The sequence below is a fragment of the Arctopsyche grandis genome, chromosome 3 (genome assembly GCF_051622035.1).
Source record: "Arctopsyche grandis isolate Sample6627 chromosome 3, ASM5162203v2, whole genome shotgun sequence".
Taxonomy (NCBI): domain Eukaryota; kingdom Metazoa; phylum Arthropoda; class Insecta; order Trichoptera; family Hydropsychidae; genus Arctopsyche; species Arctopsyche grandis.
This window is the reverse complement of record NC_135357.1, coordinates 9849519-9870110: the sequence shown is the minus strand read 5'-3', so window position 1 is coordinate 9870110 and position 20592 is coordinate 9849519. Positions and strand designations below refer to the sequence as shown.

Sequence of the window (20592 nt, the reverse complement as noted above, 5' to 3'; positions counted from 1 at the left end):
TATTGTGTATTCGCGATTTTCATGGCAAAAATTGTCTTTGTGACCACCCCAATGTGACGAATAGTCCAATTACCCCTAATATTTTATATTAAAGTTTTTTGTTTTCGTGAAACAAACTTAATTTTTTAAATTTTTAGTTATGAAATAATTCTTTAAATATTCTTTATTATATCTAAAAGAAATCCCTGCGCTGCAAACGATTGCAAACCAAGCGCCCGCATGCTCATTTCATACTTTTGTCTCGGCTTTTGCCATTTTAAACTTGCCAGAAAGATCCAACTCAATTTTAAGAATTGCCAATCATCAATGTACATCGAAATGTGATCTGCGCAACCCTATGAATATCTCGTCTTTCGTACATGCTGAAATTCAAACAGTTAAAATGCAATCGAAAGAGCATGCAGGCTATTGGGTTGCAATCATTTGCAGCAAACCCAAAAAAATATGATCCCCGTAAATATGTATATTAAATATACCTGACACCAATACGGTATTGCAAGTATGTATTTGTCTTTTCTTAGCATTACAGCTATGTAAAAATAATTCTTTTCTTTTGTACTTATTTATTAACTTAACTAAAAAATTAAACAAATAATTTAATTTCTCGGGGCCCCTTTCATTCGCGGGGCCCGGGTGCCTTGTATTCGCTTGCACGAGATTTTATCCGATCGAGTAAAGTGAACGAATCCATTTGCGTACAGAATGCACGAAAAAATGAAAGATAAATTGGGAAAATCGATGAGCGCGCTGAGAGAAAGCTGGCTGTGAATGAATTTGTCAGCGGCTGTGAAAGCGACGCTGTGAGCGAGGGCCGGTCAGCTGAGTGGGTCTTGTGACCGCTCACTGCTAGCCGCATACAGTTGCACAGTCGACGACAGACGCGTCGCGCTGCGCCATCTTCTCCTCGGCAACCAGAACCCGTACTTGGCTACTTGCAGCTCGTCTGAAGCCGGGTAAAGAGACTGCGCCCCATCCTCACATGCGCCCCCCGGCCCCCGCCCCCCGGCCCTCGCCCCCCGCCCCCCGTCACTTCGCCAGAAGCCCCGAACCCGAGGGCGGGGGCCTTCCTATCGATTCCTTCCCGCATTCCCGTTTTCTCTCAATCGATCACGAGATCGTTTCCAATACTTCGAACCGACTGCGACTACTTTACGCCCATTCCCAATCCGATGCGATTTCATTCTATTTCTCACTCGCTTGCATACTCTTCCAGATCAATATCAATTTTTCACATCGTCGTAATATTGCATTTGACGAATGCTCCCGTTTTTTTTCCTCCACTTTTGATCGTTTATTCATATAATTGTTCTAATTGCCCGCCCCGATTCTGATTGGATTCATGTCATATGAAAACCCCACCATTGTATGTGACAACTTGTGACTTGATCATGTGATCTGTCAATCTTGTATGGCCTGCACCTTATCTATGAATTACTTGAATACGAACTGAAGCAATGCATTTTATACCATCGTTGAACCATATTGTAGAATTTCATTAAAATAAATTTTCACATTTTTTATTTTATTTCTTACACACGAGGAAGGCCTGACAGGTAGACCCCAATGAGCCTTCCTAGACAATTAATTACAAACATTGCAGCATTTTTATTTACACAAATCACTATTTCGAGAGGCTGAAGAAAACGATATTAACATATAATTAATTAATTCATAGAGACATCTATAGATTTAGACTTGTACATAATTTTTTATATATTGTACTTAAATCAAATTCAGATATTTGTGACAGTGGGTAGGATGATTTTTGCCAATTTGAGGAACCGTTTCAACAATGAAAATCAGATAAAATTGGCAAACTCTGATAAGAAACAATCGATTTGGAGTCACAAATATCCAAGTCTAACCAGCAGTATTAAAGATTAGCACGGGATCGAACCCAGTAATCAGTGCTAAACATAAATGCTACCACCGAGTCATTCTTCTATACATATTCATTTTGTATAGAAAATTATTGAAAAAATATTTATCTCAAATCATTCTTTAACTTTACTTTATCTATATCTACTATTCGGAAGAAAAATAAGTCATATAAAAAAAATTTACTACCATTGCCAATTTATGATAGAAATAATGTATGTAGGAATAAATCGATGTCAAATTTTTTTAATGGTTTTCAATATAAAATCAGCCAATAGATCAATTTAATTGTATATAATGTGTCATTTCATATGTTTAATATTTTAATTATATTTTATTTGAAATTCGTTTATAGATATAATACCAAATTATCAAGATGGCGCGTAATCTGGCGAAAATCGCTCACGAGGACAAGGAGTCCAAATTTGGATATGTGTTTGCCGTCTCGGGACCTGGTGAGTGTTAAATTAGCATCTTAAATGGATCGATAGAAATTCGAAGCTGTTACATTGTATTGTTTTGTTGTTTTTCAGTCGTTACCGCTGAAAAAATGTCCGGTTCGGCTATGTACGAGTTAGTACGAGTGGGATACTATGAGCTGGTAGGAGAGATCATTCGTCTCGAAGGCGACATGGCTACCATTCAAGTGAGAAATACTCTGATTCGGCACTAATGAATATAAAAATCATATTACATAATGGAACATGCTCACTTTTTTTGTATTACATTTTATTTTTTAACTTAATTGGGCAATTATGTTTTTATGTTCTTTAAATGTTGATGCTATCATCATCTGGTATACATATTTAAAATTTACATCAATATTTTTCAGGTTTACGAAGAAACTTCTGGTGTAACAGTGGGAGATCCTGTCCTAAGAACAGGAAAGCCTCTTTCCGTAGAATTGGGGCCTGGTATCCTGGGAAGTATTTTCGACGGAATTCAGCGTCCTTTGAAGGACATTAATGAACTTACTAACTCTATTTACATTCCAAAGGGAGTTAACGTTCCATCGCTTTCTCGTACACAAGCTTGGGAATTTAATCCAATCAACACTAAGGTCTGTATTTTTTTTTAATTTTTCATTTTAGATGTATGTTTGGTCATTTTTCTTACTATTATATAATTTTTAGGTTGGCTCACACATCACCGGGGGTGATTTATACGGTATTGTTCATGAAAATACCCTCGTCAAACACAAAATGATTGTGCCCCCTAAAGCCAAAGGTACCGTGACGTATATCGCTGCTCCTGGAAATTACACCGTCGATGTAAGGATTTAATTAAATAACAATGAAATACAAGCCCTCTCTCTGTAGTTGAATATATGTTTTAAGGCAAAATAATTTATTTTATTTAGGAAGTAGTTTTGGAAACTGAATTTGATGGAGAACGAAACAAATACACTATGTTGCAAGTTTGGCCAGTACGTCAACCACGTCCAGTCACTGAAAAATTGCCAGCAAATCATCCTCTGCTTACTGGTCAACGAGTTTTGGATTCACTCTTCCCGTTAGTTTGATGTCTACTTAAATTTTTCTATTGTATTAGATATAAATTTTTAAATATATATTACAATTATTATTTCAGGTGTGTACAAGGTGGAACAACCGCCATCCCCGGAGCTTTCGGTTGTGGAAAAACTGTAATTTCACAGGCTTTGTCCAAGTATTCTAATTCTGATGTAATTGTCTACGTCGGTTGTGGTGAAAGAGGTCAGTTAATGATCAAAATATTAATGCAAAATATAAAAAAATAATATATAAATTATTCTAATCCTATTGTATGTTATTAGGTAACGAGATGTCTGAAGTATTGCGAGACTTCCCCGAGCTGTCTGTCGAAATCGACGGTATGACAGAATCTATCATGAAACGTACCGCTCTTGTAGCCAATACTTCCAACATGCCTGTGGCTGCTCGTGAAGCTTCCATCTACACTGGTCAGTATATATTTTACTTTAATTTTAATATATTAGAATATTATTTATTAATTTACCTTTTTTTTAATTCACAGGTATTACCCTTTCTGAATATTTCCGTGATATGGGTTACAACGTTTCCATGATGGCCGATTCTACCTCTCGTTGGGCTGAGGCGTTGAGAGAAATCTCAGGTCGTCTCGCTGAAATGCCTGCCGATTCTGGCTACCCTGCCTATTTGGGTGCCCGTCTTGCCTCCTTCTACGAACGTGCTGGACGTGTTAAGTGCTTAGGAAACCCCGACAGAGAAGGTAAATAAGATTTGTGTACTTTTGCTATGCTTAAAATTTATCTTGATTATATATGATAATTTTTGTGATGTGTAATTTAGGTTCTGTATCCATCGTCGGAGCTGTATCACCGCCTGGTGGCGATTTCTCAGATCCCGTCACATCTGCTACTCTTGGTATTGTCCAAGTGTTCTGGGGTTTGGATAAGAAACTCGCACAAAGAAAACATTTCCCGTCTATTAACTGGCTCATTTCATACAGGTTTCTATAATACTATTCGGTTAGATAATAGAATAATAATCAAATAGATATTTAATAATATTGTGTTATTTATTTTTAAAGCAAATATATGCGTGCTCTGGATGACTTCTATGATAAGAACTTCCAAGAATTTGTGCCATTGAGAACAAAGGTAGCTTTCTTTAAAATTATGTTTTTTTTTATCAATTTATTTTATATCTAAAATTTTAATATTTTTGTAATTCAGGTCAAGGAAATTCTTCAAGAAGAAGAAGATTTATCAGAAATTGTACAGCTTGTTGGTAAAGCGTCTTTAGCTGAAACAGACAAAATTACTTTGGAAGTCGCTAAATTATTGAAAGACGACTTTTTGCAACAAAACAGGTAATTTCATAAAGATTCATTTAATTTAATTAGAAATATAATCAAGATTACTGATAATTTCGTTTTATTTTAGTTACTCAGCATATGATCGATTCTGTCCATTCTACAAAACTGTAGGTATGTTGCGAAACATGATCGCTTTCTATGATATGTCCCGTCACGCTGTAGAATCAACTGCTCAGTCAGAAAACAAAATTACTTGGAACGTAATACGTGATGCCATGGGCAATATTCTCTACCAACTCAGCTCTATGAAATTCAAGGTTATTATAATGGAACAGAATTATTTACTTTATTTATTAGAATATACATGTGTATATATTATAATGCTTTTTTTTTGTTGTAGGATCCTGTTAAAGATGGAGAAGCAAAGATCAAAGCAGACTTTGAACAACTGCACGAAGATCTCCAACAAGCTTTCCGTAACTTAGAAGATTAAAAATATAAAATTATGTTTTATGTAATATATTTTTTTCATACCCCATTCACGTTAAATTAAGCGTCTTCATTTTTGCAATGTGACAGGCTACTCGGGGTTAGCCGTACTCTGTGTAAGCATTTCTAATATAAGTCAATAATTCAATTCGTTCGTTCTATATCTACATATATTGTTGTTGTTGAAATTTGAAATTACATATTTATCGTAGTGCTTATATTGTTCAAGAATGTTGAAAAGTATTATGTGTTTTATTTACCGTGCGATGGTGTGTGACTTAAATCTGACCATTATGTTATTCATCATTTTATTTAAATTGTTATTTCTTTAACGATGTTCGTTTAACGACAATGTATTTTTTTTATTTTATTTTTCCCATCATATTGATCCTATTTTATTATCGGGACATGAGCTGTTAGCCTATATTCAAGCATATATATCAGTTGTAAACACACTGCTTGTTATAAATTATATATATACATATTATATATTTGTATGTCATATCACGTGCTTTAGTTTATATATATCGAGAAAATTGAGACAATACTTTTTGACTAGCTGTATGTTGTCTGAAATGCAATGTATCATAAAATCAAATCCTTTGTGAATAATAAACCCCTTGTTGCATTCCAATTGTACTTCTAAGTATGTATGTAAATGTTTTAAAAATATATATAAATCTTTGTTGAATACTTTTTCGCTCTATTGAAAGCTTATCGAGTACAATATGATGTGTATTGGAAATTTGTCCAATGAAATTTTGTCATACGTTACAAGTTTAATTTTATCAGTAGTTATAAAATTTGATTGTATTACATTAAATATCACTCACAAATTTATGTAAGGTTCATTGTAATTTTTCCAAAAAAAAAAAAAAAATGATATTTTACACCCAGTATTTTAAATGTTGGGAATAATTATATTAATATATTTTTAGTTGTAAAGCTGCTGGTGCAGCTTCACCACACGTCTGTATTATATATAGGAGCGTATTGAGAAAATTCTTTTATTTGAACAATTTTGCAGGCCATTACAATTTTTTTTTTGTTTTTGTTAAAATGTACAGCCATACATTTCAATGATATTGTAGATTATCATGATAATTAAAATTCATTATTGTATTATATAAATTATAGATATAGATTGTTTGAAAAAATAAATAAAGTATGTTATCTGAAGAGATTCTTTCATTTGTAATTTTACATGTCGGTTGTAATTTGTAACCCATATTCTCAGAAATAAAGATTAAATTTCATACAGAGTATTGATCCATAATATCATATACTGCATTATGTGTGGAAGAAAAAAAATGATTCGAATTTAAATAAGTGAACAAATTTTTAAATGAAATAAATATGTAGAGTTTTTGTATGATGATAAACGTTATATGATGAAGCAATGAGAGGGCTTGCTGAAATGAAAATCGATAGAATATATGATGGAACATTCTGCCATTAATTATTTGTGGCGCATTAAATCAACCCCCCCCCTTACACCCCATTAATAGAAGAGCCACTCGCTGCGAAAGTAGACTAGGCTATCTTTCATCGCAGCTTTGATCATTTGTAAGTAATCTAGAGGTATATTTGTAAATATTTAGAACGCGTTTGAAGCGAAAGACGCAAAAGCTGAATGGGGGTAGATGCGTGTTTTGCCGTGACGTTTGGGCCAAACGTCGCAGGGTTGATTCGCAGCGAGAGGGGTGTGAATAGTGGTAGTCGGGATAGTGCGTGGGCGGGTGAGGGTGAGGTGAGAGTGAGGGTGTTCTGCGGCAGCGGCATGTCCGGGGTCGGGGCGCCCCCGCCGCTGCCGTGCCGCGAAGTCTTCGACGAGAACAGCCAACCTTCGCTGGAAGGTCAGACCCTCATCCACAGCATCCTTCCCCACCTGTCAAAACACCTCAAATCAATATCTCTCTATACGACACTCTATTTTACTTGACACACCAACACTTGCGCAATATGCCACCTTAGCAACATTGTTTATTATGTGCATTCATATAGGCTTGATCAATTTTAAATTGTTTTGTCTTCTAATACGCCTACTAGAATCTAATTAGAATGTGTCACTTTGAATTCTAGTGCGGTGTTGACGAACTTGGGTTTTGGTTTCGGTTCTTCCGTTGAATTTTGAAGGAGCTGTGTGATTTATAATTAGCCATATTGTCTACCTTTGTTACAATTAATAGCAATATTTTGCCGTGAATGCATTATTTATTCTAATGAGTAAGGGATGAAAGCTATTGTAACTAGTATACATATTTAATCTTGAAACTGTGTGAATGGTATCGACTGTGTCGCATTCTTTTATAGTATTTTCAGTACCGCTTATATATTATACATTAAGGTGACCATTCGTACTGATTTTACCAGAACATTACTGGTTTTATGGGTTTTTATTATCTTGGTAAGTCGTGAGATAAAACCAGTACACTTTTTTTATGTAATAATTTTTTTTATCTAATAGATGGATACATATTAGATAAAAGTCTTTGGAGAAAATTATGTCTCGTACAAAAATATTGGCAAATTAGTCGAATTTTGTTTCCATTTATCAGGAACAAATGCACCAGCCGATGGATTTTTTACTTTGTTGAATAATATATGTACATATAGTCCAGTTTCAACGAAATTGATTGTTAAAACCTTAAAATCAAATATTTCATCAATATTTTCACAAAAAAAAAAACATCTTAGCAGCCAACACCTATTTATTTAAGGGTCAGGATAGGTTAGGCTAAGTTAAGTTGGCCCTATTCATTTAATATTTGGTTAAGAGATATGTATCTGCTGATGATATTTTGATAGAAATGATTCGACAACATTATGGGGCGGCAGGAAAAAACAAAAATTGTAATAAACATTTCGTTGCTACGGTAAAAATAAAAAAAATAGTCGACTGCTATTCAAAGGTAGATCTCATGCTAAGGTAGACCGCATACTAAAGTAGCACCAAAATTTCTATATACATATATACAGTCTGCTACCAATGTTTCCTTTAGGCCAATAGACGGTACTGAGCATTTAGCGCCATCTATTGATAATTTATTTATTTAATTAATTTATTAATTTTTCTATTGGTGTTTTATATTTTTTATATGTAGGTAGGTCTTACCATTTTTTTCATATTGAAGAATTAAATATATAAATATTAAATTGAATATATTTAAAAGGTATTTGAAAAAAATTCGACCGCGTGCGGATCAAACACAGGACCGACACGTTTCTTTTATTTTTTTTTATTTAATAAACTTTCAATAGATGGTGCTCAGAGACTTGCCTAGAGGAAAAATTAGTAGCAAACAGTGTATATATATATATATATAGAAGTTTTTTCTTTTGTTATTATATTCGTACATTTTGTTGGCAGTGTTTTAGCTGTGACATACATATCTATGCCGAATCTAAACGACTATTATAGTACGGCAAACGTTATCTTACACAGACACACACATAATAGCGATATTATATATGTATATGATATATGATAATGTAATTTAAATTCATGATTTTTATAAAGAAATTATTAAATTTCAATTTATTAGTCGATTTACTTTAATAAAATTAGAGACTCTAGTTGACAGATATCGTAATACTATAAATTAAAAATAATAATATAAAATTTGGAGTCGGTTGACTTTTTACAAACCTCTTCTTACTTCAGAAACTATTTGGTCGTGTGATAAAGATTGGGTTCTTATTACTCTGCTTAAAATGCTCCGACTCCACACTCCTTATTTATATCATCAATTAATTTAATTGCTCGGTTTCAATCACATAACGATAAATATTATTATATTTGCTAGTTAAAATCGATTTAATAAATTAACATAATTGCTTTATTCAATTATAGAAATAAGCGATTACGCCCACCAAATTGGTATTGATCCATCCAGCGAGAGTCATTTGCTTCCTTTGGCTAAAGATGGATTGATGCAAGCTTTACCATCGCCATGGAAAGCTTAGTAAGTCATTTTTATTATTTAAATATTCATACCATACATTCGTTGCTTAGAATATCGAAACTTGTCCTAACGATTATATTATATATATTTCAGCTACGATGATAAGTTGAAAGCGCATTATTTCTACAATACGGAAACAAAGATTACGCAATGGGATCATCCACTCGATCAGGTGTACAAGAATTTGGTGATAAAAGCGCGTCAGGCATCCGAAAGAGGTGATTCCATTTTAGACGACACGTGTGTGTCTATTCAGGTGATGATTACAACATATTACAATATATTTTTCATATAAAATGTTCATGTATGAATTTTCACACGTTTGTTTTATTTTTTAATTCAAAGGATTTATTAACATACGAAGAGGAGCCGAAAGAAATAACCGACGATAAAGTTGAATTGCAAGAACATCTTCAATCGCACGATGGAGACTCGTCAATCGACAACAGTTTAGATGAAGAAATAAGTGCAACTAGAAATTCCAGCTCTGCCAATTTTCCTGCCAAAAGATCGACCAGCACGACGCACAATTCGGGTTCGTCTCTGTTTACCGGTAAAAAGAATTTGCCGACGTTGACGCCCATCATGGGCTTGGGCCACAAGAAGTTCGGTGAAATTAAAGGAAACTTGGCAAAAGTAGCAGGGGACTCCAACACGTTTCCGAGGACGGCCCAACTTAGCATAAATCGTTTTAGAAATGTAGGCTATCAACAGGACGCTTACGATGATATATTTAAATCTGAAGATTCGACCGAAAATAAAATGACCAGACCCGAGTCGAATATAAAAACTGTTCCGACGGTGAATAAAAACGTTAAACTTACTAGACAAACGTCGGATATCATTGATTTGTCGTTCAATCCTAGTAAATCAGACGGACATGGGTCCGACGATGAGCTGACAAAATCCACTCCGAAAAAAGGATTCGCATTGACAGGTTTGAAGATTATATCCGAGTGTAGTATAATAATTTGGATTGTTTGTATTTATTATTATCTTTTGTGTTTTATTACATAGGAGGTGGATCAATATTTTTGAAATCGAATCGATCGAACCAAACACCAACTAGTGCAGCAAATAGTGTCACACAATTTAGCGAAACTCGAGCTCCTAATAGGTCCAGCATATCGTCTGACAATCCAAAGGGTATTCTTCGAGATAGAAATTTTGGAGAGTTGTATTTTAAACCTCCTACTTTTGAAAACAATGATATCAAACATGTCGATGAAGATGATAAAAAAAGTGTTAGGTATATTTTTTGTTGTTTAATCTTTGATTCAACATTGAATGAAACACCAAACTTATGTATTTATATTATTAATATTTGATTCGTTTTTTTTTAAACAAGGTTTAACTTAGAAGAAAAAAATGTAGGATTTCAATATGATTATTCACCTAGTCCAAGCTCAAATAGTTCATCAGATATGTTATTAGGAGGGAATCAGAATTCAATAATTCAAAGCGACAAGAAAGCATTGGAAACATTCAACGTAGGAAAATCTATAGCTAGAAGAAATTCTGACATTTCAATAATGTCAACTGAAATGCCAAACTTTGTAAAGAATAGTAAATTAAAACCTCTCAACCATGAAGAGACTCTGAAAGCCTTAAATGGTATTTGGTCATGAATATGGATTAATTTTATATTACATAACCACTATTTTTATCATCACTCGTGTTTATTTTGTGTATTATAGATCAGTCGATGAAAGACATGAAGATTATGGGAGATGATTCTTCATCGATTACAAATTCACCTACAAGAAAGCTTATCAAACCGAATCCTGGTGATTTTATTAAACCAAATTTATTTCAAAAACCATTTGAGAAGCTCAGTGATATTTTGAAAACAGCCTCTCCAGATACTGAAAGCGAATCTGACCAACAACCACCAATTAATAAGTAAATAGTAATTAAAACATGTTTTTTTTAAATGGAATTCTGTGTATTAACTTTAATGTATGTCATATAGTTCTCCACCCCCATTGAAACGAAAATTGTCAATCAATTTAATGGAAAGTGTCGATTCTGAAGCCTCGATCGATTCTCCCGACAGGGAGTCTGTCAATTTAAATCTTTCTAATGGTCGGCCTGAAAATGAGCCTCACGTTGGAGGGTTGGAATTTAAAACTAAAAAAGGCGTATTTAAAGACGTACCAAAAAAGCATGTAATTGGAAAAATGTCTTCGGTTGGAGAGACTGAGATTGAAGCCGTGGAAAAAAGGAATGCTGATCTAAGTGATATGAAAAATAGACTGGAATTTGATTTGAAGCAGGCTAGAATTAATTTAGAAGAGAATTTCAAAATTAAATTGGATGCTTTAAAGGAAACTTTGAAAAATGAACACGCTAGATATGAGGCTGACATAAATAAAGTAAGCCTTTTATAGTCTTTATTTATTATTTATTTTATACTTAGGAAAGGATATAGCCGATGGATAGAATTATAGTTTTCCCGTGATGCCATTTATAAGGTTTGCCCCTGAGCGACATTTCTCATGATATTTATGGTATTAAACTTGTACATATATAAATTTATAAATTTAAAGATTATAAATTTTGAAATCATATTCAAACAATGGCATTGTTGTGGGTAGAATGGTTTTTGTCAATTTGATGAGGAATCGTTTCATCAATGAAATTAGATAAGTCGGCAAATTCTGTTAGGAAACGATCGACTTGGATCACAAATATCCAAATCTGACCAGCAGCACTACAGATAATACTCGAAGTAAATTCTTTTCAATCGAGGTTAACCCACGGGATCGAACCCGGCAACCTTTCGGTGGTTAGCATTATCGCAACCACCAAGCTATGCAACCACAAGCTATATATAGTATATAGAAAATAAGTATTTACTATGTATTAATGCAAATATTTTATAGGCAATCATAAATGCTAGAAAGAGACACGATGATGATATTGTACAAGCTTTGGAAAATTTGAGACTGGAATATGTGGTAATGAAGGAGAAGGCTATCGAAGATGAAAAAAATAAGTTAATTAAGGATTTACAAGAAGCAATAAAACTCTTAAATGAAGAGCACAATAAAGAAATCGAAAAATTAAAACACGCAAAGAAAAATCTATTATCGACAATGTCAACGCACATGGATCAAGGTTCTAATTTTTCTATATAAAAATGTTACTGTGTACGTCATTTAATTCGTTCTATATATGTATGTGTATATATTATATTTTTATTTTTTCAGAAAATATTAAAGCCGTGAACGAACTTAGGTTACAATACGCCGACAATCTCGAGGCAGAGAAAATAAGACTGATCGCTGACAATAAGTCTGCATTAGATAAAATGAAAACTGACCATGAACTGATGTGTGATGAACTTAAAAAAGACTATAGAAGTGAGGTAATGTAAATTTTCCAATCTTAATAGTCAATTTTTCATTACAAATATGTTTCTATTACCTATAACATTAAGTGCTTTGAATAATATGTAAATATTGATGAAACTTCAGGTGGAATTAGTACGCGGACAACAAGCGGCACATTTGAGCGCTCTCCGTGATAAATTAAGAAGAGAACGAGAGCCTCCACGTCCCCCCACAGCATTATCTCCTCCATCGACTGTCTTATCACCACGGGATGATACAAGCTATGAAAGGCTACGCTGTGATAAAAGGTTGCTAGAAGACAAATATAGATGTTTAAAAGAAAAGTATGCACGTCTTAAAAGTGATGTAAAGGTAGATATCATATTAATATATCTAACATAAGAAATGTACATATTTTTAATACTATACTGATGTTTATACTGTTTTTAGATATCGATCGAGAGACGGAACAAACGGAGAGAACAAAGCGTCACAACAGGCTCTGAAACAGAACGGTCACATTCTCATAAAACTTTGCCATCTACGGACAAGTAATAGTGATTTTTTATGTGTGATTTATCCTATAATATAATGTATAGTCAATTAGTTTTCATTTTAGATCGGGAGAAGTTGGCGATTCCAGTTCAGCTAATAAAGACAATTTGACTAGAATTGGAAAACGTCTAGTCTTAGTCAATAACAATGCCAACTATCACCATGCCAAACATTACAATAATAACGATTCATTTCCGTTGACCAAAGAAGCTTTTGTCGAAAATAACAATTCAAGAGTCAGTAATTTGGACGGCACCAGATCCACTGAAGAATCTGTCCCGTTGCCTACGTGCCCGAATACGAATCTTTTAAATATATCTGGAAGGCACGTTCATCACGTATCTCCAGACCGTTTGAAAGCCAAATCCAACTTGAGAGACAAATCGCCGATGGGTCGAGTCACACGCACCGAACGTCAGAAATCATTCAACGGAGACAACGAAAGTAGCATCGGCATTAACGATTTGTCGTTGAGTCAGAGCGATAGTCATCCCGTTTCTAACAAATACAGTAAGCGGGTAAACATAGTTGAAAATCACAAGGATAGAACGAGAGAAGTCGGCGATGTGAGAATTAAGAGTGCGCTGCGTAAGATTTCCAAACAAGATAATGGTTATGCTGATACGAGTGCGTATTTTCAGTATTTATTTTGAAATCAAATTAACCCTTTGAATGCTGACCAACGCCGATCTGCGTTTTGCCAACAGTCCATGAGCCTGATATACGCCGATAGGCGTTGTATTTTGAGCATGTACAAAGTAAACAAGAATACTACCTGCTAAGCCTTTCCTGGGAGCATTGAAAAAAAATACATTGAACATGGGTCGTGTAATCCGTGTTATTCATTTGTCAACGTTTATAAAGAATTGTTAACACTGGAATTTCTGAATTTATAACCATAGCAGAATTACCCGATGGAAATCTTTAACTGCTGAGTATTTTAGATTGTGGCTTGGCATTACATTTTAACAACAATGGAAAAGATGGAACTGGTTTTTGGAAAAATACATTCATTAATAGACTTCTTTTGTTTATTTTATATTGTTGCAAGATATATTAGAGAGTCTAAATACACCTTTACAAAATTAGAAATCCTCGGCGGTAGTTATCTAGGGTTTGTTTGGATTACAGCTTGGCTACAATTTTTATACCTGCTTTCTATTGGATTTCTAAATAGTTCTAGAAGGAAATGTTGGCGAAAAGACATCAGTACTCAAAGGGTTAAGCTTATCGGTGTACATATAATTTTAAATTTTGATTTTTACAGCCGTGACAGATTATCACGACTCTTCAGACACTGGTGCTAGTGAACGACACGTTAACGAATCTTTAACAGGTCAAAAGTTAATCATGTCACTGTATTTAGCGCAAAGATGACACGAATATAAATTTGAATTATTAAATTGCAGGGAGGCATCGAAAAAAGCTATTCACTAGGTTGAAATCGGCCTCTACTTCTAGGTTGAATTACAGTATATCGTCAAAGTTTGTATATTTCCATAACATTTATGTAGTGATTGTATTAGAAATTACTATCATTGGGTAGGCCAGTATTTGTAATACATATGCCTATAAATAAAATACGATACCATTTTGAAAAATGTATATATATATATTGTATATAATTAGAAATTCGAGCGAAATATTACTTGTAGATTAAACGAACGGGCATGCAGTCCAGTAGAAAATTTGCGTCAACAGCTTCGTAAATTAGAAGATTTAGAAGAACAGTTTCCCGACGTATCTTTGAATGCCGATACGACCGCTTATAGGCTTAGATATCCATTTCCAGATGCAGGTTTAGTAATTTTTGTATCTGTATATATGTATGTATATTATGATTTAGAATACTATTTTGTACATATGTATTTTGCGATGCGGTGCAATCGATCGAACAGCGCCAGACAGACTGAACCACAGATTAACGACACGTGTACCTTATGCGTGCGCACTGCTCGCACTTTCACTTAGCGAAATCTACCCGAAGTCCCGACAAACCTACCCTGTATACGTTCTGTGCTTCTGATACTTTAGTTCCGAATTTTTCCTTATTAAATTATTAAAAACTCGCCAGAAAGATCCAACTCAATTTTAATAATTACCATTTTAATAATTGCATCTGTGCACATCGAAAGGTAACTCGTCATCTGATGTGCAATTTTTCATTCGTGAAGTCGAGAATTGCGTTTAAAGCAGCCATCCAGTTAATCTGTGGTTCAATCTGTCTGGCGCTTTTCGATCGTTTGCATCAAACCCGTATTTTGGTATTATAGAAATTTAAAAATACTATGTAAATACAATTGTTGTCAATGTTTAGGGAGTGGTGGAGGTGTGACCGGTGGGGAGCTTGGATTTTTGCGACACCGAGCTCTCGTCGAACGGGAAGGTGTCAGACGAGCTCGTGCAGTTCTCCGTCGCCGTGCCGACTTGTTAAAGCAACGTAGAAGGTCACCTGCCGCTTGGCAGGTGAATATTGAGAATAATAATGTAACCTTTATTTTTTCATTCGTTTTAGTTTCAATCCTTGAAATGTTAACATTATATCTGTGACGCGTATGCGACTGTTCACCGTGCATCGATGCAACATTTCAGGAGGAATGCGAGCTGACCGACATGGAAGTGTCCCTCCACAGAACAAAATCAATCCTCGGCGAGAAGGTAATCAGGCTTCGTCACATAGAGAAGTCTTTGAGGAGATTGCAAGGAAGTCAAGAGAATAAAGACGCCGCCACAGATTCAAATATCGCCAAACAGAGAGAACCGGACAATAAAGATACGACGCTGAGCGATATTTCGTCTCACAGCTCCGGCTTCAGCAGCACCGAAGGTCACAGCGACACCAATAGAAATGCTAAACACGTTACGCACTCTGCTGTCGATTACGAGCATTCGTCTGAAATCATCAACAGTCTTCAAACGCTCAACACTGAAATAAGGGACATATGGCAAGTGTTGAACGCTCAACAGCAGATGAACGTAGCGAAAGGTATGTTTTTTTGTACAGTGTTTTACGTTCAACTTTGTGGTACATTCAATGGATTATGCGTTGCATTCAGGCCCTCAGGGTCGAGGGGCCCCCTGGCAGGATCTTCAAATATTAATGTAACGGATGTCCATAAAACAGTTTTCAGATTTGTTATCATCAAAATATAATTGTATGGAAAGCGACTTCTCTAACGTGTATAAATATGATCTATTTGTTATTTTTCACCATGTCCGTTACTGTTGCTAGTATAGAATGCACATTTATCAAATTAAAATTAATATAAAAGAAGGGTCCAGACTTAGTGAACTTGCAATATTAACGATTAAACTTTGGTAAAATGTGATTGCGGAATATGTAAATTTAAAGGCAAGGAAGGACGTTTAAAATTTGTAAATTTATTTCTTTCATAAAAAAAAAAAAATAGGGGGCCCTTTGGTAACTTTTGCATGCGGGCCACATTTTTCTAGTTACACCACTGGATGTGCATCTTCATTGTGTATCTATTTTCAGTGATTCCGATAGGTCAACTGCTGTATACGGATGTCGGTTGGCAGCTGCCGATAGCGGCGAGTAATATACCCAGTATACAAAATTTGCCCAGCTCCATGTCCATCAACGTGCCGGCCATTAACGTGTCCCCGGATAGTATGAATTCCGTGAAAGATAGATTGCAAAGTTATAGACAAATTGGCAATACAACTCCGAAACCAACTCAAGTGAGTGCTTTGTTTTATATGCATGGTTTTGTTTTGGTATATTCAGGGTTTTTTTGTCATTTAACGCGGTAGAACGGCGCACAGACTGGTATAAACCCTTTGGATGCTGACCAACGCCGATAGGTGTTGTTTTTTGAGTATGTATAACTTACTTATTATGACATGACAGAATCCTAAGAAACTAGGATATAGTAAATAACGTTTGAAAATAAGTAAAAAAAAATAGGAGCTCCAAAATACGCTATATTATTTGTTAATGTGATAAGTCGGGAAAATTTTGTTTTACTAGAATGAACGTAGAGATGCTAAAGTTTCATATCACGTGAATTTGATTCGCCTCAAATAAGCACTATATGTTTAAAAACATCAATTTGTACAAACAAGTAAAGAAAACCTAAGTGTAAATGGCAGGATTGATTGACATGTCTAAAAATGTAAAAAAAAATTTTAAAAGGAATATTTTTCCACCAAAACCCCTTTTAACATAAAAATAATCACAAGGAAAGGTTTAACAACAAAATGTCGCGAAAAACAACAAGCGTATTACACAAATGACTACATTTGGCTGATGAGCTTAACCTAGGTAAGGACTCCGCAGTGTAACGTCATATTTATCTACCAGCTTTGGGACCCCAACATAAACTCAATTTGTGAAAGTTTACATTTTTGGCCAGTTTTTGAGGCCAAATATCAGTTTGTGCGACGTTCTGGCAACTTTTTTTAAGGGTATTTTTAATATTTAAAAAACAATTATATGAAATAATGTTCACACGTACATAATGACAATACATATTTATATAAATCGTCGAAATAGCAAAATTCGCTATATAAAAAGCTGGTTTAAATTTTATTTAGTAAAAAACTTGACAAGAAGCAAGTTCCGGCACCATTTTTTTTTAAAGCCCTGGGTATATTGAATGTATAATTTATGTTAATTTTTAGGCTTTGCCTCCGTCTGGTGGTGTGGCGACCAGTTTGGTCGAAAGAACGAGAGATTTGCGAGATTGGTTGAAGCAACAGGCTGCCCTGTAGTTGATTAGTCGTACTTTTCAATTTTCATGAACGGGACGCCATTTTGTTTTCTGCTATCTGGAAAACACAAACTTAATGTGATACAAAATAATCTAGTCAATTCAAAGAATTTCTTTTTATTTATTTAAAAAATAAATTAATCATTTTTAACTTTTTTTATATAATTTTTTTTAATCTATTAATCATGTTATTTATTCAAATTGATTTTGCCTCTGAATAATACTATGTGTTGATTTTGATGATTAATGTAATTGTGTTCTAATATGCAATATGTATGCACAAAGCACTTTTAAAATATTTCTATGCTTAAATTTAAACGTTCCATTTCACAATTATAGCACATAATTACGATAAAGTTTTAATCTTTTTTATCATTAATTTATTTTTAATAAGACTTGTGGATCGATTTAATTAAATTAAATTTTTAAAATGTTATTTCTGTTAAATTTTTATCATACATATAGATTTTTATTAATATTTTAATAGTTTCATATTAAATATTGAGAAGAAAATGGTCCGTTTAAGTCAAGTCCAAGATTTTATTATCTTTCATCGAATATATAATCATAAATCGATATTATATACTGAAAGAAAAAAAAAATTGTGAGATACACAATGAAACTTTTGGCTTATATTATATATATATATATCAAATTTTGACAAATAGCAATATAGGAATTGTCTAGTCATAAATATATATTATTAGAATTATATAATTATCTATGTATTTACCCCATCCAATGATAATAGAGTTTGAGTCTGATATAGAAGTCATTTAGACATATAAAAATGTGCCCTCCCTGTTTATTGACGTGTTACGATTATTAATGTATTATCACCAGATTGAAGTGTGTAATGTTTTCATGTTGTCCCATGAATATAGTATAATATGTACGTAGTTCAACACAATAATCGAATAACCCTTCTACCAAGTAGACACGTAGTATTTGTTCAAATATACATTATTATATTATCGCATTGTTGATACCGTCAACGAGACAAAATTAAAATTGCATATAATCGAGCGATAAATTTACTTTTAACGTTTCACATGTGGGATGCGTGTTTGCAATGTTAGAGTTGTATCTTCGGGTCTGTTTTTACTATTTTTTGTTGATAATATGTAATCGGATTTGGTGAAGCCGGGGATGTGGCTTTTGTGTCAAATGTAAAACGAAGGCAGCTGTCCGTGGCGAATCTCGCTGAATCTTTTAACACTGCGAAAAAAGTTTGGGAACCAATTATATGCACTACACGATACTGAATGTGCATGTTAGGTTTGTATTCGGTGTAGAAGCTCTTAGCTCAAAATATATGAAACATATATTATTACTAATAATAATGTTTGTAGGCTGTGTAAAAGGTTGGTCAGTGGCCTTAGTCACTTTATTGCTATTAATACATCAATGATCTTAAATTTATCAAAAAGATAAATAAATGTATAAATCGTTGACTGATTTGAAATTCTTGTAGATTCAATATTATGTTTAAACTATTGTATTTTATACGATGCCATTGTGATGACGTACAATACTAAGTAGCTGAAAGTCTAGGCTTGTTGGATTTTAGCAGACGATAACGAAGCATTTGTCAATATTTCCATATAATATCAAAAGTAGTTGTGTAGCCTCATCATATTTGTATGTTGCTGGTTGCTTAATTGAGTATGTCATCATCAGGGCCTCTATCTGTATTGCATTTTCAATTGTTGTGCGTTGGAAATGAGGATATCACAATCGTGTGGTCGGTGATAATATGTATATGATACAAGAAACATTAAATTCATGTCTGAATCTTAATTAAATCAAAGCTTTACCTTACATGTGAAGTTGTTCAAATTCAAGCCAAAAATTAAAATAGGTTAGTGTAATTATTTGGGTGCATTCTGCACTTTTTCGTTTAATACATTCGAGTATATTGCAGTTTTTTTGTTAAATCTTCTTCAATTTAAATTTTTACTGAGTTCAGTCTATCGACAATGAATTTCTTATTGTTTACTTCATCATTTAATTTAATAGGTTAAATAAAGTCATACAGAAAAAATCTGATAGGATTGCTGATGAAATGTTCAATACGTATGTATATGCATACACTTCTAAATAATTGTAATTCTCAAAAATATATAAAAGACTTAAGTACCTTTGTTGATCAAAAGTAAGAAATTCATTGTTGATTAACTATGTTATCAAATGAATTACATATACTATTTAAATAAAAGTTATTTTTTGCGAACATTTACTTATTAAATAATAAAAAATAAATAAAATAAAAATATTTATAATTTCTTGTTACAAATTATAAAATTTGACATTCTATTACTGTTATGGGCATACATTTGAGATTGTTTTATTGATATGTGTGAGGAGTGCTCGAGGATATGATGTTAAATCCTGGTATTGCATAAATTATTATTAAATTAAATATTTAACGATACTAATTTACTCGTATAATATATCCAATCTAGGACAATCTTTAAATATATCGCCCAGTTATCTAACGCACACGTTAGCACAACTCTAGTCTCGAATAAGCTATTCGCGAATGCAATTTGCGAGTTGTTCCCATGTGAATACATAGCAGTGACCAAGACTAAGATATCCTGTACGGACATAGTTGAATCAACGAGTCTTGGAGTTGAAAATCAGCCACTGCTATATTCGAAATATGTTACTATTTAAAAATATTATATCTTTGTAATATTTTGTGTGATTCTTGAGTTTATTTATAATGCATTTGTATGCGAGGTTCTTCGTAGTTTTCAGAAATAAATATGAATCCTATTTATCTTGTTGGTTTTTTCAATCCTGAAATATTCTTCAAACAACAATGCTATAAAAAATCAAACAGTTGAAGTG

At 33.6% G+C, this 20592-nt stretch overlaps 2 protein-coding genes across 2 annotated transcripts; both read left to right on the top strand.

Annotated features, from left to right (window-relative positions):
* The first annotated feature begins 797 nt into the window (after nt 1-797).
* Nucleotides 798-5501, top strand: LOC143923271 (V-type proton ATPase catalytic subunit A). The gene is made up of 14 exons (XM_077446869.1): nt 798-953; nt 2234-2333; nt 2412-2524; nt 2711-2938; nt 3012-3149; nt 3239-3390; nt 3469-3593; nt 3674-3820; nt 3895-4110; nt 4191-4350; nt 4432-4501; nt 4577-4713; nt 4787-4976; nt 5060-5501. The coding sequence occupies exons 2-14, from the start codon at nt 2255-2257 to the stop codon at nt 5150-5152; spliced, it is 1848 nt and encodes a 615-aa protein (XP_077302995.1). The 5' UTR covers nt 798-953; nt 2234-2254; the 3' UTR covers nt 5153-5501.
* Nucleotides 5502-6781: 1280 nt separating this feature from the next.
* On the top strand, nt 6782-16109 carry Cep164 (centrosomal protein 164). Its single transcript, XM_077427000.1, has 20 exons — nt 6782-7004; nt 9002-9113; nt 9207-9369; nt 9459-10050; nt 10131-10362; nt 10462-10727; nt 10811-11015; nt 11086-11488; nt 11999-12233; nt 12326-12483; nt 12593-12820; nt 12899-12999; nt 13068-13630; nt 14271-14339; nt 14413-14488; nt 14530-14553; nt 14659-14801; nt 15321-15490; nt 15596-15989; nt 16060-16109. Exons 1-20 carry the CDS (start codon nt 6782-6784, stop codon nt 16107-16109), a joined length of 4407 nt encoding a protein of 1468 aa, XP_077283126.1.
* The last annotated feature ends 4483 nt before the right edge of the window (nt 16110-20592 follow it).